The following is a 27,650-nucleotide window of genomic DNA, read 5'->3' on the forward strand; positions in this document are numbered from 1 at the left end:
TTGAAAAACAACAATAAGATGCAAAAAAGCAAGGAAATAGGATGTGCACAGGAGATATGCCTTTAACGAAGGTGCAGGTAAGATACTGAAATAGAAGTTAAGCGTGTGTATATATACTCATTCTTAAAAATCCCCATAACACTTTCAAGAAATTAGCTCTTAAAAGAAGTTGTGCCTATAACCTACTTTGCAATGGAGCTTGATAGCGCTCAACAGTTTTCCTCTGCCGAAAGGAATAACGCTTCCGAACGTCCTCACCATCGTCTTCTTTGGCTTCACTTTCTTCTGAGGAACCCCCTGCACATCAACATTATGTTGCACTGTTTAAGTACTGTTGCAAATTATATTAAATTCAAAATGCACTACATCAAGTGTATTCCCACCAGTGCATAACCTCTTCTGCTGTAAGAGCTTTGGACAAACAACAACTTCTCTTTTCCTCTGAAAACCTATTCTAAGCTCACTACAGTAGAGCCCTAGATTCTGACTGGCTTATAATGTCAGTAACAGCACAGATTATTTTCAATAGATGAAAAATACCCAGTAGTTCATCCCATCTCAATTATTTAAGATAGAGTTTTTGGCTAGAGTATAGTCAAGTAAACTTAAAACAGATTTATCCAACAATGCTACCTTGATTATCAGCTATTTCTTCATCAGTCCTTTCCGTATCGAGGCTTTCCTTGGAAAAAAACCACAAAAGAAACATGAAAGGCCGGTCACAAATAAGCATAAATCCTGTGGGCATATTTGGTGCCTATACAGTATCATCATCAAGGCACTCATCTACACAGAAGATGCAATTATTGTACAGCAAAAGGGAACATCATTCTGGAACCAGGATCAATAAGATTAATAACTAGGGTTTCCACTCTAAAATACGAATGTAGATTCAAACAAAAAAAATAAATCTATGAAAGCAGGCTATGATAGTGTTTTAAAAACCAAATTAACTGCCATTCAAAAGGACAGTGGACTTATTAAATAAAGCACAACTAAAACAGAGGATGTATGATTGCTGTCTATCATTTTAACATGACTTCCTCTTGAGGAAGGGAAATAATTTTCCTATGTGAAATGCCCTACTTATACAAACCACCAAAATAAATTATATCTACTTCTTCTGTGTCGTGGAACTCCTCCAAGTCTCCCATCCTTCGCCGTCTACGCATCTTCTCCATGTCATCCATTTTCTGCAGGACTGCTTCTGCAGTACTAAGATGCAAAGTTGACATATGAAATCAAAAACAGGCAAGTACAGAAAAAGCCCACTTAGAACAAGACACATAATCATAATATTTTAATACTGTGTGCACAACTTAAGTCATTGACACTTTGCCAAATTTTTCAATGCTACTTAAAAATTAGGTCAAATGTTTACTTTTTAATAGAGAGAATTAAGAACAAATGTATGAGTACCTGCAAACATACACGGTTTTCAGGTTTCTTTTCCCCCTCTTGCTGAGCACAATAAAAACCCAAACCAACTATTTTAGTAGGAAAAAAGAATTCTGAAGATCACAGTAAAGTAACAAAGAAATTATGGCAGTTTTTCCTAGCACTTAAGTTGCTCTGCATGAGAGCATTCAGTCACTTGGTTCACAGCCTTCTTCAGACAACAGATTGCTTCTCTACACTGTTATTTAAATATCATGTTGATTTTCAATGACTACTTATGCTAGACACAATGTCTTACTGCTGTTACACTTTCAGAAAACCTTTGAGAAAACAAATTTCAGTTTGGGCTTCACAGAGGGAATTAATCCACAGATGGGCAGAAACACTTGAATTACTTCACTTTGCCAGTATCCAACTTTCCTTAGTATCTTAAGTTAAATCGACTGGGAATCACAACATAAGCTGATTGTTTTTGTTCACAACATATCAATCCACCCAGCCCACACAAACCAGACCAGGTGGCTCAAAGCCCCAACCTAACCTTGAACACTTCCAGGGAGGAGGCACCCACAGCTACTCCAGACAACCTATTCCAGTGCCTCACCACCCTCACAATAAACAATTTCTTCCTAACATCCAATCACTAAGACATAGCACATACTAGCAGCTCAGAGGAAGTCTCAGTCTGACCAGTGAATGCAAATAGCTCTTGCTGCCAGGAAAAACAGTACCTTTTCCTGTTGTCAAAAGGAAGAGAAAGTCCCTAGCCAATATTTTGCACAGTACAAAGGGTTGCTAACAAGGCTCATTGTAGTAGCTTCGCAAGACGGTAAGAAAAACCTCCTTACTTTGTTATAAGTTTGTCAAACAAAACCGATTCATTTGTAGTGCTGTAACGGTTTTGTCGAAGTCTGCAGCTGCGGCGAACCTCCAAATCCCCATTTTCTTCATGGACTTGCTCTGCAGCTTTTGAGTCAGATCTAGTTTTCAGTGTTCTGGACACTAAAATGCAATAATACATAAAACTTTCTGTGATGGAAAATAGGTCAGTCACTTTATTTCACTCTTGCTTTAGGAAAATGTAAATGCCTTTTATTTGAATTCAGTATTTAAATTTATAAAAGTTATTTTTAGGATCACAGCATTCAACCTAAACTACTTCTGCTTAAAATAGATATTTAAAAGTCTCATTTGTCTGGTAGCTTTTTAGTAGACTGGAAAGCCAAGCTGATGGAAACAAACACCCAGCTTTTGTTCCATGTAGGAGGCAAATTCATCCCTGTTAGCTCTCTCTGGAAAAGTGAAAACAACAAATGCCTACCTCTAAGGTGTTTTCCCTCCATTCAAGTAAAATTGTATTTAACAGTTTTTTCTAAAAATTGCTTATGTGAGAGGTCTCTTCTAAAGATACATGGTTTTGGTACACTGTCTAAGCATGCATCATTTTCATTTTCTGCGCCATGACACAATAGCCCTAGAAGACAAGAAATGCCTCAAGATAAACTCCCAAATATCAAGAACTCAAAAAAACGCTTGCCTGCTTTAAAACAAATCTGCCCAATATTTACCAGACAGCATCCTTTGCTGTGGGTTCATTACTTGTACTATCATTAAAACTGTTAAGAGAGGTCAGTGAGAGAGTAACAGATGTATTACCATGTCATTTTAATCACATCTAGGTTTGATCTCATCACCACCAACTGTAACACTAACCTTGAGTTCAGTAAATAGTAATTTACATTGCCCAAGAAGAACTTGAGTTACTACACACAAAGTGCATTTTAGATCCCTTCCCACATTCAGCCTGTAGCTGGCACAATGCTGCCTGGAGCCAAAGGATTTTCCCTTTTCAAAGTGGCCTCACAGCACCAAGCCTGCTTGTGTACTCAGCGTGGCAAGTTGGTTCAAAGGTGAAATGCACAACTTCAGGGACACCTTCCCAAGGCCAGTGTGCATCTCATGACTGAATTACTTTATAACTGACTTACATTACAGTACTGCAATACCCCCTCCTACTTGAAAGGCTGATTTACAGTTAACCTGTAAAGTTAACCAGTTCTGCAGACTCCAGAAAATAGCTGACGCAAAGAAACAAGAAACGAACATATTTTTAACACCTAAAAATTCAGGAATTTACAATGCATTCTTCCCAAGCCTGAAAGGAATTAATAGCATCTCCTCCTATTTGCCCCATAGTCTTTTCATAAAACTCAGTGGAAATTCCTTTCTTCCATTATATATATTCTCACAATTTCAGGTGATTTTGGCTGATGAGTTCAGAAGTTTTTGAGGCAGTTAAACGGACAAAGTGATCACATTCAGTCTTCCTCAGAAATCTGGCTAAAAAGGAATACTAAGGAATTATAATTACTTACCCTCTTTATAGTCTTCCCTTTTTGGGCCTGATTTTGGCTTTGACAGCTGCCTACATTATGAAAAAGAGAAGAAAGGAGAACAGAATTGTATTAGAAGTACAAAAGTATTGAATCACATTGCACTGCACATTTCCCCCTCAGCACTGGGGAACTTTAATCTAATACTCCATGTCATGCACAGAAAAGCCTGTGGACTCCAGGGAAGATTTGGATCCCGAGTCTACTGTGTACCATATGCACACAGCTCTCTAAGGACAGCTATTTCCCAGCCTGCTCATCTTGACATCTCAATAGGGCAGGTAGTATCTCAGTAACCAAAGTGGAGGAGAGATCTCAAAGGACTCGGCAGGAGAAACATGCCTTTACAAAGCAGAAAACTTTTACTAAGAAGAGTGATTCTAGTTGTTAGACACTGGCACTGACATTAACGCATTCATATTCCCTTGTGGGTTTTTGGTTGTAGATTTATCATGATGTGACTCACTGTGCATGCTTTCACTTTTCATTCTACAACTTAAACAGAGATTGAACACCCAGAAATACAATACCTTGAAAAGTGTCTATTGACATTTTCACTCAGTATTTCCATGCTTTTGTCAAAGCTTGAGTCTGAACAGCGAGGCATGTTTTTTCTCATTGATCTTAAGCAGTGTCCATTGAAACATTCAGTCTTGCCAGAGGAAAATTTCTAGGAAAAGAAGAACCAGTTATTTATCTAAACAATTTACATTGCCTCATCTGATCAAGTTTAGTCTGTTACACTCCTGATTCAAGAGAGTTGCAACTAATGGCAGGTAAGCCTCAAACCACTTCTGCACCAAGAAGTAGCTCTGATGAAAAAATCCACACCAGATTTCCAAGAAAAATCCCAAAATCCTTGATTTCAAACTTGGTTCAGTGACCCCAGTAACCAAAATGTCATCTATAACATGCATTATTCTACCTTTTTGGGAAAGGTAAAAAATTACACTACAAAAGGAGGGGTTTGGGGCAAAAATACCCCAAAACAACATCAACCAAACAAACAAGCAAAACAATAGAGTAAAGCCCCTCTGGTTGCTTTGGATCAGCTGATGGACAGTGTCACTCCTTGTCCCTGGAGGGACACCTTTAGGTGAATTTTGTCTCCCAACTGTCTTGGAGCACACCTGGGAATATTTATGTAGATCTATTGCTAATGGATCTCTGTCACTATTCCTTCTGTAGCAGCACACAGTAACACTCTGCAGGGGGTGCATTTACCACCAGCAATTCAGAATCCTGTCACTTCAACTGCCTGCACTATTTGTGAATCTGGATCCTGTAAGCTCCTATTGAACTTGGCCAGGCTGACAGCGTCCAGTGGGCTATAATCAGAACTTAGGTGCAGCTGCACCCAGCTCCTCTGATTTCTGAGGAGCAGCTGGAACCCAAGGAGGTCCATTTTCTGCTAGATTTCTGTCTCTTTAATGCAACAGAAAAATGCCTAGTACTGGGATTAAAATCCTTTTAGAAGAGTTTTCCCCCATCTCTGTTCCATTTATAATGGCATTCAGAAGGATATAAAAAAAACTTCCTTCCAGAAGGTAGCATTTATCCACAGAAAACCAAAGGGAACTCAAGACAAATACAGTTCTTCATGGATGTTCATCTTGTTCACCTTGGTGTTTCTGCAAGGAGGAGACTATTGACTTTTACTGTGTGAGGAAAGCTGCGATGACCACGAGAAGCAGTTGGTTCTATTTACAACCCAAGGTCTCATTACAAGTATGCCAAACTAAATCTCACACCGAAAAGGGCAGAAAACAGACCAGATTATTCTGCTTCTTCACACTACTGTTACCAAGAGGTAATTCCACTGATTTATGGAGATGACAAGTGAAGAAGGACCACAAGGATGTAAGGTTATGCAGAGAGAAAATTACAAGGGCCACAGCCCAAACAGAATTTAATCTGACTACTGCCATAAAAGACACAAAACATTTTAACAAATACATCAGCAAGAAAAGGAAGACTAAAGAGATTCTCCATTCTTCACTTGATGCACAGGCAAACACATGAGAATAGATGAGGAGAAGGCAGAAGTACTTTGCCTCAGGGTTTAACAGTAAGACCAGCAGTCCTCATGGTACCCAAACAGGGACAGAGAGCAGAAACCCCCATAATCAGTGACCTGCTACACCACTTGGACACCCACACTTCTACAGGCCCCAAAGGGATCTCACCCAAGGGTACAGAGGGAACTGGCAGAGGAGAGTGCCAAGTCACTTTCATAGAATCATTAAAGTTGGAAAAGACCTCCAAGATTGAGTCCAACCTTTGAATGGTGAACAAAACCACAACACTAAGTGCCACATCCAGTTATTTCTTGAATATTTCCAGGGCTGGTGACTCCACACTTCCCTGTGCAGCCTGTTCCAAGACTTAGCCACCCTTTTTGTGAAAAATTTCTTCCTGATGCCCAACATTCCCTGGTGCAGCCACCTCTTGGCCTGTCAGAATTATGGGCTACCTGAGAGAAGAGGTTGATCACCTACAACCTCCTTTCAGGTAGTTGTAGAGGGCAATAAGGTCTTCCCTGAGTCTCCTTTTCTCCAGGTTGAATATCCCCAGCTCTCTCATCTGCTCTTTCTAGACTTTTCCCCAGCTCTGTTGTCTTTCTCAGGACACATTCCAACACCTCAATGTCTTTCTTGTCACAAGAAGCCAGAACCAGACACAGGATTCAAGGTGTGGCCTCACCACTGCTGAGCACAACAATCACTGCCTGGTCCTGCTGGCCACATTTCTGCTACAGATCAGAATGCCCAAACAAAAAGGGAACTCTGGAGCACACTGCCCTCAAACACAGGTCACAAGAACAAACTTGTATAGCTTGGGGAATTACAGTAGGGTTATAGACCTGGAGACACATGGCTTCCAAAGGGATAGCAGCCACTTTGGATCTCACTGGGAGACTCACTCATGAAACTTACCTGGACTGGAAACCTGGAAGAGAATAAACTCAGCAGATGTTGGTTTACCTAAGATCTCCTGTTGTATGCTTCTTACTGCCTACGGATGAAATGAGCTGTGTAACTAAAGATAAACCATATGCTGATATCAGGAAAAAAAATAAAAAAAGCAAAAGCTGCCACCACTAAGTCCTTGCACACCAACAAGACAGGAAAGAGGCATCAGGACTTGAACATTAAGCCAGCACCAGCTCTCATGATCTCTGTCAGATGGAGCACTTTTCCACTACTTCTACAGTTAAAACCCCCAGAAGAGCCCAGCATTCTACAAATGAGGTAATGACTCCATGCTCAAAGCACAGGAAAAGTCTACAAAAAAGAAAGGATAAAAAAAAAACAATAAAACAAACCCAAACCAAAGAACAACCTTACAACCAGTTTCATAACAACGATTCTGCTGTGGTTTCAGGGATGACTTTACACTTAGTTTCCTCATTCCTGTTTTCCACACAGAGAACACATGCCAGCAGTGTTACCTGCCTAACGCTGCACAGCCTTCCCTCCTGCGCAAAGCCTGCATGAGCCCCTGACAACCATTTCTAGTGCAGACTACAAAAACAAAGCAGTGATCTTTAAGCAGATCCCAGGACTCTTTGTAAGGGGGTAGGAACCCACCACTACAAGGACTTTTTCCTTCTTAGTTCAGTAGTCTTGAATATAATGCCAAAAAATATAAATCCAGATAACTGGGACTCCTGAAAACATCTGCTGGAAGGAAACAGAGTCTTTGAGCAGCATCACACCAAGGCGAGGCTCCCCTGAAGAGCAGGCCACGTCTGAGCCACAGCTAGTCTGCCTTGACTTGTCACAGAAATGCAGGACAGCCTGCAGAGCAGAGCCTGACTTGGAAATAGAGGAAAGCTTTAGTTTTTCAAAAGCTGTATTAAAAACAATGGAAAGTGAAATTATTCAGTTATTACAGTGGCAGTGCTGAGATGTAAAGCACAGGACACTCAATATCTATCCTTTACCACTGTGCAAGTTGTCTGTCTGCCTTCTAGGAGGGGAGATCAAGATTACAGAAAGCTTAAGTAACATTTTCACCGGTTTGGGTTATGCACTTTAACTACAAACGAGCCCTGACTTCTAAACAGTTTCTTTTTTAGAGCATCCGAAGTACTATTTGGATACACATGACTAAGGAGTATTTAACAGGCCCATAACTAGAACACACTCAGAGCTCCCATACATTTCGTGTCGCTCCGGTTTTGATGCATTTCTGCCATCTAAACAGAGAGCGCTCTCTAAACATTACTGCAACTAAATCAGAGAGTTTTCTTAGATCTTTTCAAGGTAAGTTTTTTAGATAAGGAACGGAACCAAAACAAACAGGGATGGAGAGTGACATACATCACATCAAACCATGAGGTGATGCAGGTTTGTATTCCCAGAGCCCGGCCCTCAGCGAGCTGCCACAGCTCCCGAACCAGGGCTTGAGCCGAGCCCCCTGTAGGCGCGGGGCGGCCGAGAACGGGGAACAGGCCGGCTGCTTTCTCACACACCCCCAGCCACAGCCGCTCGCCCCAAACACTCGGTTCTCCCCTCTTTTTACCCCCACGGAACACCAGCCCTCTCTCAGCTCCTCCCCGCAGCCCCCGCCCCGCCCCTCCGGGCCCACAGCCCGGGGCTGCCCGCCAGGCCGTGCTCACCCCACCCCCACCCGGTACTCACGGCCTCCTCAGCCCTCCTGGTCCCCCTGGACTCCGCGGCCCTAGCGGACCCGGAGCGCGTCCATACGCGGTGGTTCCTGAGCGCGGGGGACTCCAGGGAGATGAACTCGGAGCTGGAGTCCAGGAGGTCGAATGGGGGCCGCCGACAGCGGCTGTCGCGGGCTGCCATGCGGGGCGGGCGGGCGGTGCTGCTCCTCAGAACCACCATGGCGAGGGGGACACGGAGCCGCGCTGGCCCGGCCGCGCGCGCCGCCCGGATCCCTCCGCCGCGCTGCCTCCCGCGCCGCTCCCCGCTCCCCGCCGCTCCGGCCTGCGCGGCGGAAGGACAGGCGGCGCACTGCAGCTCGCCGCGCCGCGCGCGTTTGGCGCCCAAAACTCGGAGCGCTGCGCCAGGCGCCGCGGGGCGGGGCTGCTCGGCGGCTCCGCCTCGCCCCGTCCCGCCTGAGGGGTCCCTGCAGCTCCGGCCACAGCTCCGGCCGTACCCGCCAAGTGCCCGGGCCGAGCTGCGATGGCCGCGGTTTCCTCGGGGGTCGCATAGCGGCTGCCCCAGCCGGGCCCAGCGCCGCCCTCAGCCCCGCTCGGCCCGGCCATGGCGCGGCCCGGGGCCGGTTATGAGGCGGCGGTGCCGCCTCGCCCCGCCTGCACCTACACCAGCTGCTACTGGTAAGGGGAGCCGCAGGGCCGGGAGCGGGTCCCCCTCACAGCGCCCTGAGGCGCCGGGACAGCCGGAGCCGCCGGCGGGGATGGCTGCGGGCTGCTCTCACTCCTGGGCTCCTTTCTCGTCACCAGAAATGAAGTTGGAGGGAAACAAAGCGAGTAATCGATTTTGTGTTTTTCAGCGAAGAAAATGTTTGGAAGCTTTGTGACTACATCAAGAGTCAGGATCGGTTCCCTTTAGAAGAATTTTATGCGGTTTTCATATCCAATGATAGGAGGATGGTGAGTGAATGGGATGTGATCAGTCAGCTATGGAAAGGCTCGGGCCTTCACCCGGTGTGGGTGAGACATGGTCCCAGCGATTTGGACCACAGCCCAGTGTTGGGGAGTGAGCCTTTAGCCCAGCCTGTCGGTGAGATACAGTCCAAACCTGTCCTGTAGCTCAGTTTGGCTCAGAGGTGTGCCAGCTACACGTGAGATCTTTCAATAATGCGCTGCATTCAGGACAGGGGAATGAGGCACGGTGTCCCTGTGAGCTGTGGGAATAATTTTGTCTGTAATCTGTCAATTTAGAATAGTTACCTTTATAAAATCATAGAATCAGTAACAACCATAAGGTTGGAGAAGACATCCAAGACTATGATGCCCAAGTGTTAACCCAGCACCACTACATTCATCACGAAACCATATCCCCAAGTCTTTTGTATGTCTCCAGGGATGGTGATTCCATCACTTCTCTGGACAGCTGTCCTAATGTGGCCCAGAATAGCATCTCCAATTTCATGCTCCTGAGAGAGAAACTAGAAGAAATTTTCTTACTGCAGCACAGATGTAAGCTGAGGAAGTTGATAGGTTAGCAAAAAAAAAAACCTGACCAATTCCCCTGAAATGTATCAATCTGAAAGATTTTATTCACTTCAGGTTCATTTATAACTTTCAGATTCCACTGTGGAAGCAGAAATCTGGACATGGAGATGAGCCTGTTGTCTGGGTAAGGCATTCATTACTCTCAGTAATTTTGATTGTGTGCCTCTAGTTGATAGCTGCAGGATCACACAGGGATGTGTAACACACTCTTCCATCTGAACATAAAGGAACACTTTTTACCCTGAGGGTGATAGAGCACTGGAGCAGGTTGCTCAGAGGAATTGTAGAATCTCCATCCTTGGAGATTTTTGGAAGCTGTCACAGTGTCCTGGGCAGTTGGATGTAGGAGAGTCCCCTTGACCAACAGTTGGACCAGATGACCTCTTAAAGTCCCTTCCAACTTCACACATTGCATAGTTCTGCATTAATATTTACAAATCTTTTACAGATTCATAAATAGCCTAAATCTGGTGCTCCTTTGCACCATCCCTCATAAATTAATAGCAAGACAGTCAGTAAAACCTACAGGTGACAAGTTTTAGTTATAGTAAAAATGTGTAATAGATTTGTGAAAATTATTATCTGGGTTTTGAGGCTGCCAGGCCTATAGAATTGTAGGTGGATGACTGTACTTGTAAGAAGTAGATGGATGAAAATATTTATGTAGGCCTCCCAGATGATAGAAAAATATAAGCTGTGTATGTATTCAGGTGTCAGCAGTTGAACTGACCCAAACAGTGGCTTTGAATTGTCATTTGGTCAATTCCTTGATAGCATTATAGAGTCCTTTCAGTGTCTGGCACAGAAAAAACTATTTTTTGTGGCAATTTCTTTTTCTGAAATTCTGCAAAGTAATCTGCAAACTTCTGAAGTTTTCTGATTTGTTCATCATTCACTTTATTCCAAAATATTGGTATCTTTACAGTACAAAAAAAAAAAAAAGTTTGGTTTAAAAAGGGATCCAAGTGTTACAGAGATGACCTGAAAGGGAATAGCAGTCAGGAAAGGCCATGGCAGATTGTGGATTTCTTGTAAAAATTAATTTTAACTTTGACATTTCAGTGGATCATAGGTTGTGCAAAGCTTGTAAGCTATTTTTTCTTATACTCTCTAATAAGTTTTTCTAAATACTGTTGAATACAGTTGTGTATGTATATTGGTCTGGTGAAGTAGATTGCCCAAATCCTTTTCATTCAAATGTCTTTGTGGTTTTAATACTGAAAGTGTCAAAAGACAGTGCTCAACTCTTTTTGTGAGTGGATTCAAAGTAAATTTAAGTTGTTAAGGGCTACCTTTGATTTAATTTTGGGGAACAGCAGTATACATACCTGACACCTGATGCCAGTAACTGCAGCATCCCCAAACCTCCACCTGTGTTTCTTACAAGTTAAGGAGTAAAACTGCACTGCATAATCCAAATGTCTTGATAAAATATTTGCCTTGGAAAAGTGTGATGTGGTACCCACAGATATTTTTCCCCAGCTTCAAGAGCTGCTACAGGAAGTTGTCTTACTCCTGTGGTCCTCCCCATCTGAGCTGTTTGCTGGTTTTTCAGTGGTGTGCTGGTTTTTCAGGTGCTTCTGGCAGCTGAACACTCGACACTCAAATTCACAGACCGTGTTACTGCAACAGGTACAGAATCTCTTATTAGAAGAGATCACTAGGTAACTTTAATGTTAACCAATCACTTTATCTTGTGAGTTTATTTGTGACTGGATTTAATGAAAAAGTGCTTAACCAAACAACTTTGGTGGTTTGATGTGGCACATGAGAGAGATTTTCTGTTTTCTTAGGAGTAGTGTATAGTTTGCTGTCTTGGCTTAAATCAAAGGAGGCTGCAAAGAAGGAGAATAGCAAGGTTTCTGGAAGAGCAGATGGCAAGATAGACATTAGGAAATCTCTCTTCTGGTGCCAGAAATGTTACAGGCTTAATATCCAAGGACAGCAAACAGACTTTAAGAAATGGATCTGAACTTATGCTTCTAGGAATCTTTTTTATTCCACTCTCTTTACCAGTTCATTAATTGGTGTTTAACTAATGGCAATTACCCTTTTTCCCAGGACTACCATGTTATTCTACTTCACGTTTCCAGTGGGGAGCAGAACTTCATTTATGATCTTGACACAGTGTTGCCATTTCCATGTCCTTTTGATGTGTACAGTGTGGAGGCCTTTAGGTTGGATGACAGCCTTCGTCCAGAGTTTCACAGGTGATGACATGAAATATAAAGACTATGGATGTTATTTCATGAAATCAGAGTTGAAGTTCTCTTTGTGTATGCATAGTGACCGAGATTTCTTTACCATACTTCAGTAAAATAAATAGTAGTTCTTTACCTTAGTCATCAAAAGCCCTTTTCTTTCCTACTGTAGCTTCATGTTAACAATTTGGCCCAACGTTCCTGGTTTGTGTATTTAATAACATTAGTGCTCCTTGATGAGAGGAACATGCTCTTATTCTGAGTGATTAGTGCAGTATTGTGTACATGCATCTTTTAATACAATTTTGCAATTTTTTTTTAGAAAAATCAGAATGATTCGAGCAGATTTGTACTTGAAGACATTTGCTTCAGACAGGTCTCACATGAAGGATGCAAATGGGAAATGGCAGAAACCTCCTCCTCCATACCCTTGCATTGAAACTGCAGGTGAGTTACCAGAACTCCTTCTTCCTGGTTATAGTGCTGAATGAAGTAATCCAGGATGCACATGGGAAGTAAATAACTTAAATAAGATTTGTCCAGCCAGCTTATTACTTCCTATGGGAAAAAATAGGGTTAAGAAGCATTTGGTACTCACTTTTTTGAACACATAGTCTAACAGGCCTTCTGGCATTTACTTGCATTGAACATTAATTACTGATACTCATAACCTGAGCAGAGAGTGAGAGGTAAGTAATACTGTTCTTGTGTTACAGCAGGGAACTGAAGCAAACAGGCTAAATAACTTGCTTAGAGGTCAAAGTTTTTCACACAGTGATTATACCACACAAGCACACAGATCCCATCTTGGCAAAGTGGTGTTGGCAGGAAGAAGTTTTCAGGCTCTTTTCAGTGTGGTGGCTTTGCCTGCATCAAATGTTTGAGGTTTCTCTACCAGGTGAAAGGATCTCCAGGATATTTTAAGTCACTGCCAAGTTGGCAAGCTTTTACCTAAGTGTTAAGCCTCTTCTAAGCGATAGCCTAGCTAATAGCTTAGGGCCAGGCAGAGAGAGAGGTAAAGACTTGCCATCTATTCTGTAGAGCTGCTTAAAGAATTTTTGTCACACACCACTTCAGCTTACTCTAATCATGTGTTTTGCAAGCTGAGTAACATTTGCCGTGTGTGTGTTTGTTCTCTCATTTTCTTCCAAGGAAAGCATGGTGACATTTTGCTTTGAAAGAGTTTTCGTGTTACTGCTCTGCATGTTTTGTTTTGTTGATTTTTAATAATGCAGTACTGCTATGTGTTTTTGTTAGACAAGGCAGGGCCAAAGAAACGTTTTCTGTCTTTAGATCCAAGTGGTTTTAAGTTGCTGGGAAATTAATTATCAGTCTTTGCTTTGGTTTTAAGGAAGCTTGGTGTTTCACATGATAGTATAAATGAATTATGAGAGTGAGCAGGAACACAGCTGTAGTCTTTGTTATGAGGCTTTAGGTGTTTTCTAGACAATCCAGGTTATGAAGAGCCTTGAATTCTAACTCTTGGTTATTTTCAGCAGGCTTTTATGCAAAGGTGTAGGGAGTGTAGGATTCCTGAACTACAGTGAAGGTTTTCTGTTAGCTGGAGTCTCGTAGGTGCTGAGAACTCTTTGTTTGTGGAAACCTTGTTGTTTTGGTAGCTGAGAGGTAATGAAAGTGTGAGGAATATAGATGAAGTCAGACCAGGAAAGCAAAAAATTCTATTCAAATCGAAAGAGTAAAAACCATTACGTGTGGGTAGTAAGTTACATAATGATCCAAACAGATGCAGATAGGCACTTGTATCTGTAGCTGGAGTAAATGACTCCATAGCTGCAAACCCAGTAACTCTCCCCTTACCTGTTATGTCTGGCTGAGCTTTACCTCACTGGTGAGCAGCAGCCACAGGCCTCAGCCAGCCTCCAGATTGTGATGCTGGTAGATAGTGAAGGATATGTAGCTCTTACTTCCTCTTATGCTTTCATTCTTTGCTCTGTACCTTGCCATGCTGAATGAATTGTCCATAGGTCATCCCATCCAACATCTGCCAAAACAGGGATTTCTCAAGCCTCTGTCCAGCTGGTCTTGAACACCTGCAGAGATGGTGATTCCACCACCTTTCTGGACAGTGTTCCAATGTTTGACCACTGTCATGGCAAACAAAAAATTAATAAAAAATCCTAGTATGTAATCTGAATTTCCCATGTTTCAACTTGCTTTTTTCATTTCTTGTCCTGTTGCCAGGCTCCTCCAAGAAGACTCTGGCTCCATTGTCCTACCTGTGATCAGGTAGATGTAGGCAGCAGTAATGTCTCCCCTTCATCTTCTCTTTTTAAGACTGAGCAGACCCAGTTCTCTGAGCCTCTCCTTGAATAAATGTTGTCCTGCACCAAACAACTTGATTTTCTTCTTCTGGGCCTACTTCAGTGTGTCCATGTTTTGGGGTTTTTTGTGTGCTGAGGAGCTCCTAATGGACACAGCACTGCTGATATGCTCTGGTTTCCTGGTCACTTGGCTGAAAGAAACTTGTTACTCTACACCCACTGAAGGTGAAAAGTCATTCACTAGGGAGCCTCAAGGTCTGAGAACAGGACTAGATTGTCTCAGATCTAGGACATGTGGTTGAAGTTGTCTTTCATTTAGTACCAGTTCCTCCAGCTTGGCTTTTTGTCTTCCCTGTGTATTCGCTCGAGATACTTTATAATCATGCGTGCTTCAATGTGCACAGTGTGTGAGTCTGCCAGGAGTCTGGGCCCAGCTGCAATGCCTCAGCACAGTTTTATCAGGCATAAGGCTGCTTTATTTTTAACCTGATGTAAAACTGGGTGGCAGACCTTTTGTTATCATAGAAGAGCCTGGGGTATTAATGTTCATGTCTATGCCAAATTCCATTGCAGATAACTGTTTTCTCCCTGCCGTTTCACTTAGATAGAACATTCTGCTTTTCATGTTGATTCGTGTTTGCTTAAGATTAAATTACTTACATATTTCATGTTAGTGGTGACTGCAATATAGTGGCTGACAGAACCAACCCCATCTTGTTTTAATACCAATTTATTTGTGAGGCACATTTCTATCAGAGTGGGTTTGTTTTGGTTTCCTTTTTTTTTCTTCTTTCATTTAGAGTAGCCAAATTCCTAAGCTTTTGAGAAGATGCAAGGTTTTTATATTCCTTCTGTTTCCTATATGTTTTCTTTGATGTTTGTGGCAGTTTGACCCTGCCTGCATGCCAGGTGCCCACCAAAGCTGCTCAATCACTCACCTGCAGCTGTAGAGAGAAGAGAAAATGCAGTGAAAACTCATGAGTTGAGATAAGGATGGGGAGAGATCACTCTGATTACTGTCATGGGCAAAACAGACTCGACTTAGGGAAATTAGTTGAATTTATTACCAATCAAAATCAGAGCAGGATAATTAGGAGCAAAACAAATCCTGAACACACCTTTCCTCCACCCCTCCCTCTTTACCAGTCTTAGCTTTATTCCCAATTCTCTACCTCCTCCCTCCCCCCTCAGTGGGGAATGGTGGTTGCAGTCATCACAGGTTGTTTCTGCCACTGCTGCTCAGGGAGAGGAGTCCTTCCCTTGCTCCAGTGTGGGGTTCCTCTCATGGAGTTCTTCATGAACTTCTCCAGTGTGAGTCCATCCCATGGGCTGCAGATCTTCATTAACTGCTCCAGTGTGGCTCCCTTTCCACAGGGTGCAGTCCTTCAGGAACAGGCTGCTCCTGCATGGATCCCCCATGGGGTCACAAGTCCTGTCACCAAACCTGCTCCAGCCTGGGCTCCTCTCTGCACAGGTTTGTGAGTCCCTGCCAGCAGCCTGCTCCAGCATGGGCTTCCCATTGGGGTCACAGCCTCCTTTCAGGCATCCACCTGCTCCTGCCGAGGCTCCTCTGTGGGCTGCAGGGGCACAGCTCCTTCGCCATGGTCTTCACCACAGGCTGCAGGGGAATACCTGCTCTGGTGCCTGGAGCACCTCCTGCCCCTTATTCTGCACTGACCTTGGTGTCTGGAGTTGTTTCTCCTGCATGTTCTCACTCCTCTCTGGCCACAATTACTTCTGCGCTATAGCTTTTTTTAATTTCTTAAAGAAAGAGGTACTAATAATAATCACTGATGGTCTCAGCCTTTACCAGAGGTGAGTCCATCTCAGAGCTGGCTGGCACTGGCTCTGTTGGACATGGGGGAAGCTTCTAGAGAAGCCACCCCATAGGTCTCCCCTGCTACCAAAACCTTTTGGAATTGAATTGAGCAATCTCGATCATTAACAAATTAAGCATTTCTCTCCTACTTGTAATTCAAAGGGAATAAATAATCAAAAACAAACTTATGTGGAGCCATAAATTCCAGTCTATGCCTAACAAAATGAAGCTGGCACAAGGTGATTTTTTAAAAGACAAACAAATCCAGTCCAACCAATAAAACAGCAATAAAAAAAAATCCCCTGAGACTCATCAGTATCTCCTTACAACTCACATGCTAAGCATTAGTCTCTTGGAACTGGCTCTGCTCTTGCTGTTGCCCAGAGTTAGGCCTCTGTGGTTCTTACTGGCTTTGCTCTGGCCTCTGTTCTGCTGTGCTGCCGTGGATGCCAGGAGAGACTGGCCAACCTAAGTGGCTGCACAGTGCTGTCTTACCCTGCCCTGTCCTCACAGCTGCTCTGCTGGAATAAACATACCTAAGCTGCAGTACATTTCCCTGGTCCCACCTGTTTGCCAGTGATCTCCTGTTGAAAGAAAATAGGGTGTTCTGTTTAAATAATGAAAACTAAGAAAATGAGATTTGGTGAACAGATTAATTATTCTAGAGCTGGTGAGCCCAACCTTGGGTTTTCTCTTAAATCTTCTTTACACAAATTAATGAGGTCTGATTCTGTTTAGTTTCAGCCCTCCTTACTGCAAGCCTGTGTAAAATACAGCTTGCACAGTGCATTTCAAAATTACTCCAAGCAGATGGTCCTATGGCTTGTGTGCAAGTGATAGCAGCAGCTCTAGCCCTGAAAAGCACTGGTTTGAATTTCAGTTCTCCCAAGGTGTTCAGTAGCACACCTGCTGGATTGATTTGCAAAAGCTTTTTGTTCTTTTTATTATTGATAAAATCCGTGGTGGCCAATAATGATGGGGCTTTACTTGTGTTGGTTTTTTTTATTATTTTTATTTTGAAGAGGATGAGTAGGACAGCTGAGAAATTCTGGAGACGCTGTGTATCAAACATGTATGTAACAGGAAATCTGTCAGACAGAGGCCCAGCAGTTGCTGCAGTTGCTTTCTGTATCTCCTCCCCGAAGTGGTGGCAGGATCCTAGTGAAAGTGAAAAGGCACTGATAGGGATTACAAGTATGCACTAGGATAGGGATACTCCTATGCACTTCATGGGAACCTTCTGCTGCTCTCATTTGAGAATAAAACTGCAGTCTGTCAAGTTAGCTCCTTACTTCATAAGTTTTTGAGGAAGTAATGAATCAAGTCAGATACAATAAAGACACAACTAAGAAGTATTTAAATGCCCAGAGTGGTTTATTGAAATTACACCACTTGATGTAAAAGATAATTTTAAGTGGTGAGCTGTGTTTTCGTTGAGATCAACCAGGATGGTTTGCACAGTCAGTTATGTCTCAGCTGTGGAGACAGCAGCCCCTGGCTGAGAGTGGGAAGAGTCCTTCTGACTTATCTCCCTGCTCAGACAAGGGAGGAGGAGCTGAAGAGAGCTGTAAACACCTACACAAGTCTGTGAAGAGGCCTACTTTTAGGTGCCCCAAGGTTTTAGGCCTCAGCAGAGCTGATCTTTGAGGCTTTGTTCCAGACTTCCTTGCTTCCATCAGCTCTTGGGCAGTCATTATGCCGAGTTAGTCCAAGGTCTGTGAACGCTGCTGTCTAACTGGTGTTGGCAGAAGCCACAAAGCCTGAGATGGTTCATGGCCTTCTGTTTCACCCCTACTGAGGGTAACAGTGGCAGACAATTTAAACAAAAGTAAAGTTACACAAGAATCCCAGAATGGGACAGATAGGTCTCATTTGTAGGGGGAGGTCTTTGTAACAAGTGTGTTTGGTCAAAGAGGAAGATGAGCTCCAGGCATGCACAAATGCAAACTAGTATAATAGTCACAGCACCTAAGGAGGACTGCAAGGCTAATGTAAATCTTAAAAAGAAAATAATTCAGCTGCTATTGTTCTTACAAAAATGTTGTAGAATACATGTTCCTTGCTTTTGTGGAGACATGATCTTGGTCACCAGCTGTGGCATCCAGATGTGTCTTTTGTAAATGCTTGTGTCTGTTACTCTTCATCTGCTACTGGAAGAGGACTTTGTGCTATTCTCATGCATTTTTGCCGAGCTGTTTCCTAACGCTGTAAGGTCTAACATGACATTCATGGCCTTCAGATAGAGCCCATGAGGAAGGAGCAGCGTAGCGGGGCTGTTATTACACGGATAAAACGGGAGAGGTCTCACAAAGTTTTTTCCTACGGGTATCTCCCGTGCTGCTCCAGTGCCATCTACTGACAGCTTCCTGGGCCATCACTCTTCATAGGAATGGGCTTGTTTGCTTTGGTAATTTTTCTTCCCTTTCATTATATTTCGCTTGTAGGCTTGTTATGCTCTGCCACAATCCTGAAGTTAGAGAATATTTCATTTCCTACAGGCATTGTGGTAGCAACTTCCAAGTTGTGAACAGCAGCTGTGTTTGTAACTACTGGAACAATCTCCTTTGGACTGTTTTACCATTCACAGTACAGTTTTATGAATTGTTTTATTATGCTCAATGCACATAAAGCAGAGAATTGTTTATTTATTTAATCTTAAAGTATATGAAGAATTGCATTAATTTTGATAATGCATCTGTGAGGAAAAGACAAGTTTGGAACTGGAAAACAGACTTAACACTCTGCCAGCAAGCACGAGCTGTTATCCACTACTAATTTGTTCCTGAGTTATGACAGCAAATTGCTGAGCTTTTGCTATTTTAAATTCCCACATAGGCAGAAATTGTCCCTGTTCTGCCAGACTCACTTGAAGGAGGACCATGCTTGGCTGGACATAAGGATTTCCCATATGCAGAGTTCAAACAGAGAAGATTTAAGAGCCAGACCTCAGAAGGGGTGAGAATTGGGATTAGGGAAATCACAAACTGTGCTGTAGTGTAGATGTGGTGCAAACAGAGGCTGTCAGGGGTCTGGATTATGCCTGGGACTGCTGGGTCTGGGGTTCCTGAATATCATCTTCCTTTCCTTGCTTACACTGTCCATGATGGTAAGCCTAGTTACACAAGCATTTTGCAGCTGAGGCAAATTCTGTCCTTTGGATTTTATAATCTATTCATCAGAGCCTCCTCTTGTTTGATTCTTATTCCTTAAATGCACATATGAATCATCCGTGGTAAGTACTTAATACAGTGGAAGAACTGTTAACAGTCATTCTCTAAAGTAAACGTGTAACAGTGGCTTTACCACTCTGTTCCTTAAACTCATTGTCTGCCAGTTTTCTTTTGATGGGCATTTAAAAAGATTGTGCATATCACCAGTGAGAACCTAAAACAAGCCCACAGATGTTTGTCATCAGAACTGAATCTCTGATCAGCATGCTTCTGAGTCAGCAATGCTTGTACCAGGCCAGCTCTGGAAAAAGGATGTATAAGGCACCTAAACCCAGAATTGCACACCAGTGCTTTTCCAGTGAGCTCTCTGGGATCCCTCAGTGGGACAGAATGGTTTCTACCCCTCCTGCAGGGAATAGAGCAAATTAAAATCCTTGCAAAGAGCAGTCATGGTTACTTTTCTCTTGAAACTGTGGCTGTTAAACTTTTCCCTCTGTCTTCATTCTGTCATTCAGGATTCACAAAAAATAAGTATTTGTCCCCAGTCTAGGTGTGTGCTCTTCTTCACCTGAGCATCCCTCTGGGCTGGGGGCTGGATTAGGTCACACATCTCCCCTCTGCATATTCTGGCCCTGCAGTGGGCCCATGTTCAGTGAGGACAAAGTTCAGGGTTGGAGGGAAAACAAATACTGTAATCTGAAGGGTAACAATCTGCAGGTTTGCCAAGGGGTTTATCACTTCTGAGAGACAATAAGCATCTTGCACTTATGACTGCTGCTGTGAGCCTGTTCCTCTGTGGTCAGTGTAAAAGTTGACTCCGTTGACTCTGGTTCAGAATTTAAATGGTGAATAATATTTCCCCTGCTTTTGAGTCATCCCATTTGTGTGAATGCAGGAGGACTGCATTGCACTTCCCTGTGTTGGTTGTTATTTGCACTCCAGTTCTCTGACCACTACTTGACCCTTTTAGGCTGTTGTTGTAGGGAAAAATCTTACCCACTCACGCTAGTTTCTAGTGACTTACTGGATGCTTACTGATCCTGTAATGTGATTATTGCCATGGGCAGAGAGGGGAATCAGGGCAAAAGCAATGTTTCAGAGACTGGAAATAGATGTTTCTGTACTACCATACAATTTGCAGAATCTTGCTGGAGTGGAGTCAGCTATTGAGGAGGAGTTTGGAATGTTTTCTTGAAAGATGTATACCTGTGCTACAGAACCTGCATCAGGAACTTCAATATTTCCCTTTTCTGGTCCTTTTTTAGATTCCAAGATGAACTTGGATGATTTCATCAGTATGAATCCTGAAGTGGGATGGGGCTCAGTGTTCTCCCTTTCAGACTTTGTGCATCGATTTGGCAGTCAGACTGATTACAGCTATTCCTTGGAAGGACACTAAAGTGAACAAAGTTCTTCTGGTTCTGAGTGGATGTGTTTTGTTTTGCTGCTCTTACACTGTATTTATGGTTTATGTTTCTGTACATGGAATGGGTGTTTGGAAAAATAGAACACCCAGACAGAAATATAATGAACTGAATAAAAACCTATATTTTAATTATGTAAGAATGCACTTGGGTTTTGATGTTAAATCAAAGGCAGGTGTGCCACCATAAGCATATTGTTTTTCCAGCTACTGTGCCCAAACTGAAAAGAGCTGCAAAAAAAGCTTTGGGAAAAATATGTGCGTAAAATACTGAACATTGTAGCCTTAATTACTACATGTTGTCACATTTTAAAATTGAGATGTGGTTTTCATCATGTTATGATTGCTGTCAATTACATATAAACAGACAGTGCATTTCAGTTTCTTCACTAGCTTTACTGATTAGTCCTTATTTAGCAGAAGTGTAAAGGGAAAATTTATTTAGTAGTTCAGTTATGAACTCCCATGCACTATATAAAACCAGGTAAGTATCCAGGTTTCCATGCTGTACAAGGGGAGAATTAAATCCTGCCATTTCATTTAAATGTTCTAGTGCTGACAGTTCCTGGAGGATGCAGTTGCTATTTTTGCTTCTCATGCTGGCTGTGTGCATTTTCACCTGCTCCCATCTTCTTGGACTTGGTGTTTGTTTGGCCTTATGGTAATTCAGGGTAATTCTGACAGAAAGCAGGAAGTTTTGTTGAAGTTTTTTTTTCTGCCTCTTGGTTGCTTGAGCTGCCCTGCTATGAGGTCAGACAGCTGCTCCTGCTGGTGTAAGGAAATCAGCAGGGCCATATGGCTGGGGGGAAGGGAATGAGAAAGCCTCCCCCTTCAGAGCTGTCTGCTGCTGAATATCCTTAAAGGTGATACCAAACTGCATCCCTGCAGGGCATCCCAGGAAAGCCATCCTGCTGACTGAGGGTTTAGAGCAGTCTCACACTTCTTTAGAAGACTGCCCTAAACATAGAATTGCAGAAACAGGTTAAAATAAGGTCTTTAATTCACAGCTTTGCATCTGTTCTACTTTATGCCCTAGCACATCTGAGACTCAGTGTAGTGGAAGAACATGGGTTACAAGAGGTAGGCAGTCCAATCTCCTGTTCAAATCAGGTCAGACCAGGCTGCTCAGGGTTTAGCCAGCCAGGCCTTGGAAACCTACTGGGATTGAGACTACAATAAACATTTGTGATACGCTTCATTCCTGTGAGAAGCACAGTAAAGATTTTAAGTATTAAGGGATCATTTTATTTGTAAGTAAAGAAAAATATCAAAACTTGTAAAAATCTTGTGTTACTTACGTTTATTGTTACATACATGGTGTTTTACTGTATCTCTCATCAGTTCTAGAGAATTTACTCAGCATATTAACAGCAGAGACAGCCAATTGAACAATTGTGGGATTGATTCACTTCATCCAGACATCTCTGTATCATAAGGGCTGCTGAATATTGGTACTTAAACTTTCTGTTGCCAGATGCAGCACAGTTGTTGCCTGTGCAGATAGCTGCTACTACACATTCCCTGAGTGCCAGCATGGTCTGGTTAGGAGGCTGATTGTTGGGACACTCCCCTCTGGAGTGGGACAGTTGATCTGCAGTTTCTGTTACTCTGAGCAGTGTCACTGGCTGAGAAGGAACTGAGATGAAACTCAGGATTCCTGAAAAAACTGGTGCACAGAACCCCCTGAGAAGGGACAGCTGGATTGAACCCAATACTCCTGTGTAAAAGGTCTGATGTCTCCGTGTTTGGATGAAATGGCAGCTCTTTCAGCCTGATACTGGTGTAGCAGGCACACTCTGAGGGAATGAAGACGTGATTTGCTGGTGTTGAGTGATGTTGAGGCTGGCTGTGACAGTGCAGAGCAGCAGCAGTTTGCCTGCTCAGCTCCCTGAAGCTGCCAGTGCACTGGGTTAGACACAGAGTTCCTGTGCATTGCTCAACAGGCCCTTTAAGTTGTTAGAGAACATGAGGTTCTCATCCCTCCCTGCTTGAGTATGTCATTTGATTTAACCTCAGCTGGTTTCCGGTGCCTGAAATCTGTGACACACTCCCTTTAGTGGGGGTCAAGACACAAGAATCTGCCTGCTTTTATCTAGTTTCAGCATCAAGGCTGTTAAGAAGAACAGTCACAACCATTATTCAGAATATGCAAGTTTAAAAAAAAATCAGTGTGAAGAGTTAGTCCTTTTTCTCTGTAATCATTCTGAACAGGTGCTTAATTTTACATGTAGCAGGCTGGGTGTGTGTTATTATAGCTTTTCTACAATTAGTCACCTTTTTGTGGCTCTTGTCAAGAGTTGTCATTCCAGAGGGATCAGTAGAAGCCAGAGAATTATTTATTTCAGTGCTGTCTCTCTAGCCCATCAAGTCTGGGGGTGTTTCATCACCTTTCAGGTGGCGTGGTATCAGAAGGAGGGAATTCAGGAATATATCAAGTGCTTATTTAGGGCCCAAAATACAAAGATAAGCTGGTTGTTTCACTGTAATTATCAGAAACCAGCTCTTTTCTGATGCTTATCAGTCCTAGTGTCCCATCAGAGGATCTAAGTGACTTCTCTCCCCTCTTTGGTCCTTTCTCCAGGTAACCCTAGCCTGACTATTTTGTGGAACTTGCTGTGTTTAACCTCTGCTGTCAATCCATATTTGATGCATGAGGTGGCCCCACCAGTGTGGTTTCCCCACTGAACATCACAGTGAGTTGCAGACAGAAAAGCAAAGTTTGCTGAGATCCACTTTGCTATGTACCTGTAGAAATACAAGCAAAGAACTGTCTGATGGCAAGGAGGCAAATTTATTGCCAGACACCACTAGTTGTCAGTTCTGTGATCAGTAATGTATTTAAACCCCTAAGATTCAAGGAACTTCACAGCACAGTCATCCATGCATGTGTGGGGTACATGGCAGGGCACAACTGCTGGTCCTCAGGTGCAGCTGGCCAGTGCAGCACCCAGCTGAAGTGCTGCTTAGGGAGACCTCTCCTTGATGCAGGGGAACTGGGCTCATGCCACTGAGAGACAGGAAATTATAGGAAAGCACTGTTGGCTGATTGTCTGGGCTGCACTGGCACAACAGGATCAGCCTGTGCTCACTTACACTCCTTGCTGTCCATAGACCTTGAGACTTTTAATCTTTACTGTGTCCAGATGCTGTCCCACTTTGTCCAGGATAAAGATGTGCTGCTTATGCACTTTCAGTACAATGATTTCCTAGTGCAGCTCAGCTTCCCATTCCCTTTCAGCCTTCTTTACTTTGTCCTTTTCCACAGTGATATCTTCCAGTTATTACAGTTTTTATGAGCTTCTGTGAGTACCCCTAAGTGGTGGCTGTTTGGACTAGGGGATCCTTGAGTCAGGCATTGAAAAAAGCAAGGAGAAACCCTCCTGCTGTCAGGTCAGTTACTCACAATCCCAGTCTCCCAGCTTCTGTATTCTCTCGATCACTGGAAATTCTCCAAGCCTTTTATTTCTAGACATCATAGGGTGAGACTGATAGCTTTATAATGGGGGCATATCCCATCTCACAGGTGGTTCCTCCCATCTCCAGCAGGCTATTGCAGCAGTAAGCTGAAATATGAGATGAACACCCACATCTCTCCTGCCTGGTTCTCTTCTTTGCTGCTGCTTTTTACCTAAGAATATAGTTAATTTGATAACTAACCTCTTTTATTCAGCTGGTTTTGGCTTTAGAAAAATAGGCACTTTTTTCTGGCATGCATTTGCTTGCTAAGTGCATTTTTCCAAACTTGCATGTGACCAGGTCTGTCTTGAGAAAATCCCATTTCTCAGTTGGCCAGCAGAGAGAGCAGTCAGCATTCAGTGGATGTGCAGGTTGGGACACGGTCCCCTGCATGCTCAGCCCTGCCAGTAGCTGTTACAGTTAAAAATGAGTCATTCTGACGGCATTGCAGAGGTGATCTGTGTCTTGCAAGGTTGTGGCTGAAGGCTGAGGTATTGCCCTCAGCTGTCTGAGCCTGTGATGTCAGTGCAAGCCCTTCCTGCACACCAGGGGCCATCTGGGAGCATCGTCTCACCCCGTGCCAATATGGGAGATCTACCAAAATGGGGCTGGGACACCGAGGGATGTCAGACCAATTGGTTTGCTATCAGTTTATGGTTACATACCTGGGGATGTTGCAATCTGATCTGAGCTATTCAGGAAGCAAAGGGGCAGTGGGGTGCATTTGTATAATCAAACTACAGGATGAGAGCCTTGGTCAGGGCATTTTGACATGTGACAAGCACCATTCCTCTCCAAGCTTCTACTGTAAAATGGCCATTTCTGGTTGGTCAGATTTTCCTTGTTAGAATGAGTTTGGTCCAAATTTTCTCATTTTTCACATTTTTTCCCCTACTTTTTTAGGAAACAAGGGTTGTAGACTAAATGACCTGAGAAAACTGTACCAGGAGTAAGAATGAGGTGTGAAAATACCACCATGTCCCTACAGTAGTGACAGTTGCCTTGCACTGAGTGTCTTGCAGAATCATTACCCAAACGCTGTCCCTGACCCAGGTGGTGGCTGTCCCCCACACCTGGCATGAGCCACACTGCTGGAGGGGAGGACATGCAGAGCATCACTTCACATGTCACCCAGCAGAGCAGATGGCTCCAACCTTGGTGGGGTTGCCCTCCTGTGACACTTTGGATTCACAGGCTTGGAGAACCTCATCTCCTCTCGAGAGAAAACCTGTCTGGATGTCTGTCTCTCTTCAGGCAGTTATCTTCTCAGAAATTTGAAGGAGAGAATGCTGGTGATTTTATTCTGCCTTCTGGCTTCCTCCTTAAGCAGGACATGGCCCAGTTGAGGCCAAGGGTAATGAGGCACACCCGAGGAGGGAGTGTCTGGAGACATCTGCCCAGATTTGTGCGCACTGCCCCGTGGAGCTCCCCTCTGTTCGTTTATGATCATGGAGTCAGAAGTGAAGCACTCTATACAAATGCAGCCTTTCAGCGAGTTAAATGCAGCTGCAGTAGTGGTTCTGGAAAATCTCTTCAGTTTGACCTAAGATAAACAAATATGGTTGTTTAAGTATCCTCAATGTTTCCTTATACTTACAGTAGGAAATACTTTGGATACTGAGGGCAGTTAAATCTTACTTAGTTATCTGAGGCCTCTGGCAGGTCCCTGAGTTTCTGAGTGAGCTAAGCCACTTCCTAGGCATGAGGTGTACAAAGCCTCATTTTTATAGTCATAAAAATAAGCATTAAGGACCTGAGCTCTGAACTGTCACTCACAAAAAGTGATGTTATTCACCTGGTACTTGTGACAAATGTCTGCTTCCTGCTCTGGAAGATGAGCAGGATGTTTCCAGTGAGCTGATTCCTGACATTATATTACTTAAAAGCAGGAAATGCTCATTTTGCTTGGTTCAGCATCATACCAGCCTTCCCATGCAAGGCTATATCTGGAACCCAAACACTACAATAAGGCAGGAATCATTATATGTTATTTTTTTTCAAACAGCCTACACAGTAAGAAGATGGTAGTTATCTCAGCCTTCCCTTCTTTTTAGTATGCAATTGTGGTGGCGTGCTTCCCCGTCTCAGCTTGGCTGCTGAAATGGCAGCACACCAGCTCCACGCTGGGAGCCATCCCGAGAAAATGTTCTGCTGGGGCTTTTAACCATTTAGCTGTAAAGCTCCCACCACTTCCACCATTCTAAGTGCTGGGATGAAGGAAGGCTTGTCAGTCCTTGCTTATAGCAAGAGTAATCAGTTCCACTATTTACACTATGCTCATTACAGAGCACTTTGCTGTATGAAATGGGCACAGTTATATTTATACCAGTACAAAAACAAAGTCATCACAAATCAAGGAGGCGACATTGAGAGTAATTTTTCCTTGCTACATGACATTATTTCTTTGGCAATTCAAACTTTTTTCAGGCAGAATCACTCTCTTAGGAAGAAAATACAGCCCACTGTAAGTCAGGAATCCCATCAGTATTTATCTGCACTTGTGTTTTTCTCTAGCATGAAGGAAATGCAACTATTTAGTCAAGTAACCTCTACCAATTGCTACCATGGAGTTATCTTAGTACAACTAAAAGCAGAGTTCAATCTGCTTTGCCAGAAGTACTAAAAATACCTTTTAATATGCTAAGGTATGTGTCTGGCCAGGAGTTTTCAAATGCATTGCTCATGGAGTTCCCATAAAGTAAACAGAGCTCGATAGGCTTGGTTCTGAGACACAAAACAACCAGGGCTGTGGGCTCCAGCTGTTCTCCTTGCTGGGTCACCAGCAGGGTGCTCCCCCTGCCTTGTTCCCAGCAGTAGGCTGGGAAGAAGGGACTCAGGGGGAGATTTGCAGTGCTCTGCCTGCCATATTTGTCAGAGATCCTTTACAGGATCTCTGTTTACTTAATTGTCATTCTCATTCAACTTCCTTGACAATTATTAAATAAAACACCTCAGGTTAGGTGCTTTTGAGATATGAAAGGCCAAGTGAGGAACTCTTTTGCCAGCAAAGAAAATACACGCACATTCCCAGCATCTCCTGTTTGCCAGCCTTTCCATGCTCCCATGGTGCATGGAGGTCAGATCCATGCACAGAGGCAAAGCCCCAGCCTCCTCTGAGCTGGTGCCAAGGGCTGTGTGAGCAGGGGCACCCTTTTCAAGGCACAGAGCTTGATGAAACCTCTCTGCCAATGTTCTCTGTGGCCCTACTGCTTTGAACTGCTGTGGGCACCCAGGGCTGTGGAAGGGCTGGCTGGCCCTGGCCACATGGGAGCAGGTCCCCAGCCTTGTCAGGGACCATGGGGTGCCCTCTGCTCACTGCCTGCAGGGGCAATGCAGACA

General features: G+C 43.5%; 2 protein-coding genes across 5 annotated transcripts in view; one reads left to right on the forward strand and one right to left on the reverse strand.

The window, feature by feature from the left end:
* ATAD2 (ATPase family AAA domain containing 2) overlaps window positions 1-8,676 on the reverse strand; it is a 30,886-nt gene extending 22,210 nt beyond the window's left edge. Inside the window, exons 1-7 of the mRNA XM_033060640.2 lie at window positions 8,438-8,676; window positions 4,322-4,461; window positions 3,774-3,823; window positions 2,247-2,400; window positions 1,119-1,215; window positions 634-682; window positions 187-297 (exon numbers count right to left, since the gene is read on the reverse strand). Coding sequence (XP_032916531.1) covers window positions 187-297; window positions 634-682; window positions 1,119-1,215; window positions 2,247-2,400; window positions 3,774-3,823; window positions 4,322-4,461; window positions 8,438-8,644 — 808 coding nt within the window. The 5' untranslated portion in view covers window positions 8,645-8,676. The remainder of the gene's footprint in view (window positions 1-186; window positions 298-633; window positions 683-1,118; window positions 1,216-2,246; window positions 2,401-3,773; window positions 3,824-4,321; window positions 4,462-8,437) is intronic.
* On the forward strand, window positions 8,481-20,987 carry NTAQ1 (N-terminal glutamine amidase 1). 4 transcript variants are annotated; one of them, XM_033060661.2, is made up of 6 exons: window positions 8,481-8,563; window positions 9,276-9,375; window positions 10,034-10,084; window positions 12,022-12,170; window positions 12,484-12,608; window positions 20,698-20,987. In XM_033060661.2, the coding sequence occupies exons 1-6, from the start codon at window positions 8,538-8,540 to the stop codon at window positions 20,829-20,831; spliced, it is 585 nt and encodes a 194-aa protein (XP_032916552.1). In that variant the 5' UTR covers window positions 8,481-8,537; the 3' UTR covers window positions 20,832-20,987. The 4 variants fall into 4 exon arrangements, with proteins under 4 accessions (XP_032916552.1, XP_032916557.1, XP_032916543.1 ...); XM_033060666.2 differs by lacking the exons at window positions 8,481-8,563; window positions 20,698-20,987 and adding exons at window positions 8,846-9,099; window positions 14,364-14,489; XM_033060652.2 differs by lacking the exon at window positions 8,481-8,563 and adding an exon at window positions 8,851-9,099.
* Window positions 20,988-27,650: the final 6,663 nt, after the last annotated feature.

This window comes from Catharus ustulatus, chromosome 1 (assembly GCF_009819885.2).
Source record: "Catharus ustulatus isolate bCatUst1 chromosome 1, bCatUst1.pri.v2, whole genome shotgun sequence".
NCBI classification, from domain to species: domain Eukaryota; kingdom Metazoa; phylum Chordata; class Aves; order Passeriformes; family Turdidae; genus Catharus; species Catharus ustulatus.

What these genes read in the sequence shown, in the direction of transcription:
- NTAQ1 (XM_033060652.2), top strand. Translation starts at nt 9,026, where the DNA reads ATGGCGCGGCCCGGGGCCGGTTATGAGGCGGCGGTGCCGCCTCGCCCC. An exon ending in ACCTACACCAGCTGCTACTG is followed by an intron (nt 9,100 to 9,275) that starts GTAAGGGGAGCC and finishes TGTGTTTTTCAG; the next exon opens with CGAAGAAAATGTTTGGAAGC. An exon ending in CTTCGTCCAGAGTTTCACAG is followed by an intron (nt 12,171 to 12,483) that starts GTGATGACATGA and finishes ATTTTTTTTTAG; the next exon opens with AAAAATCAGAATGATTCGAG.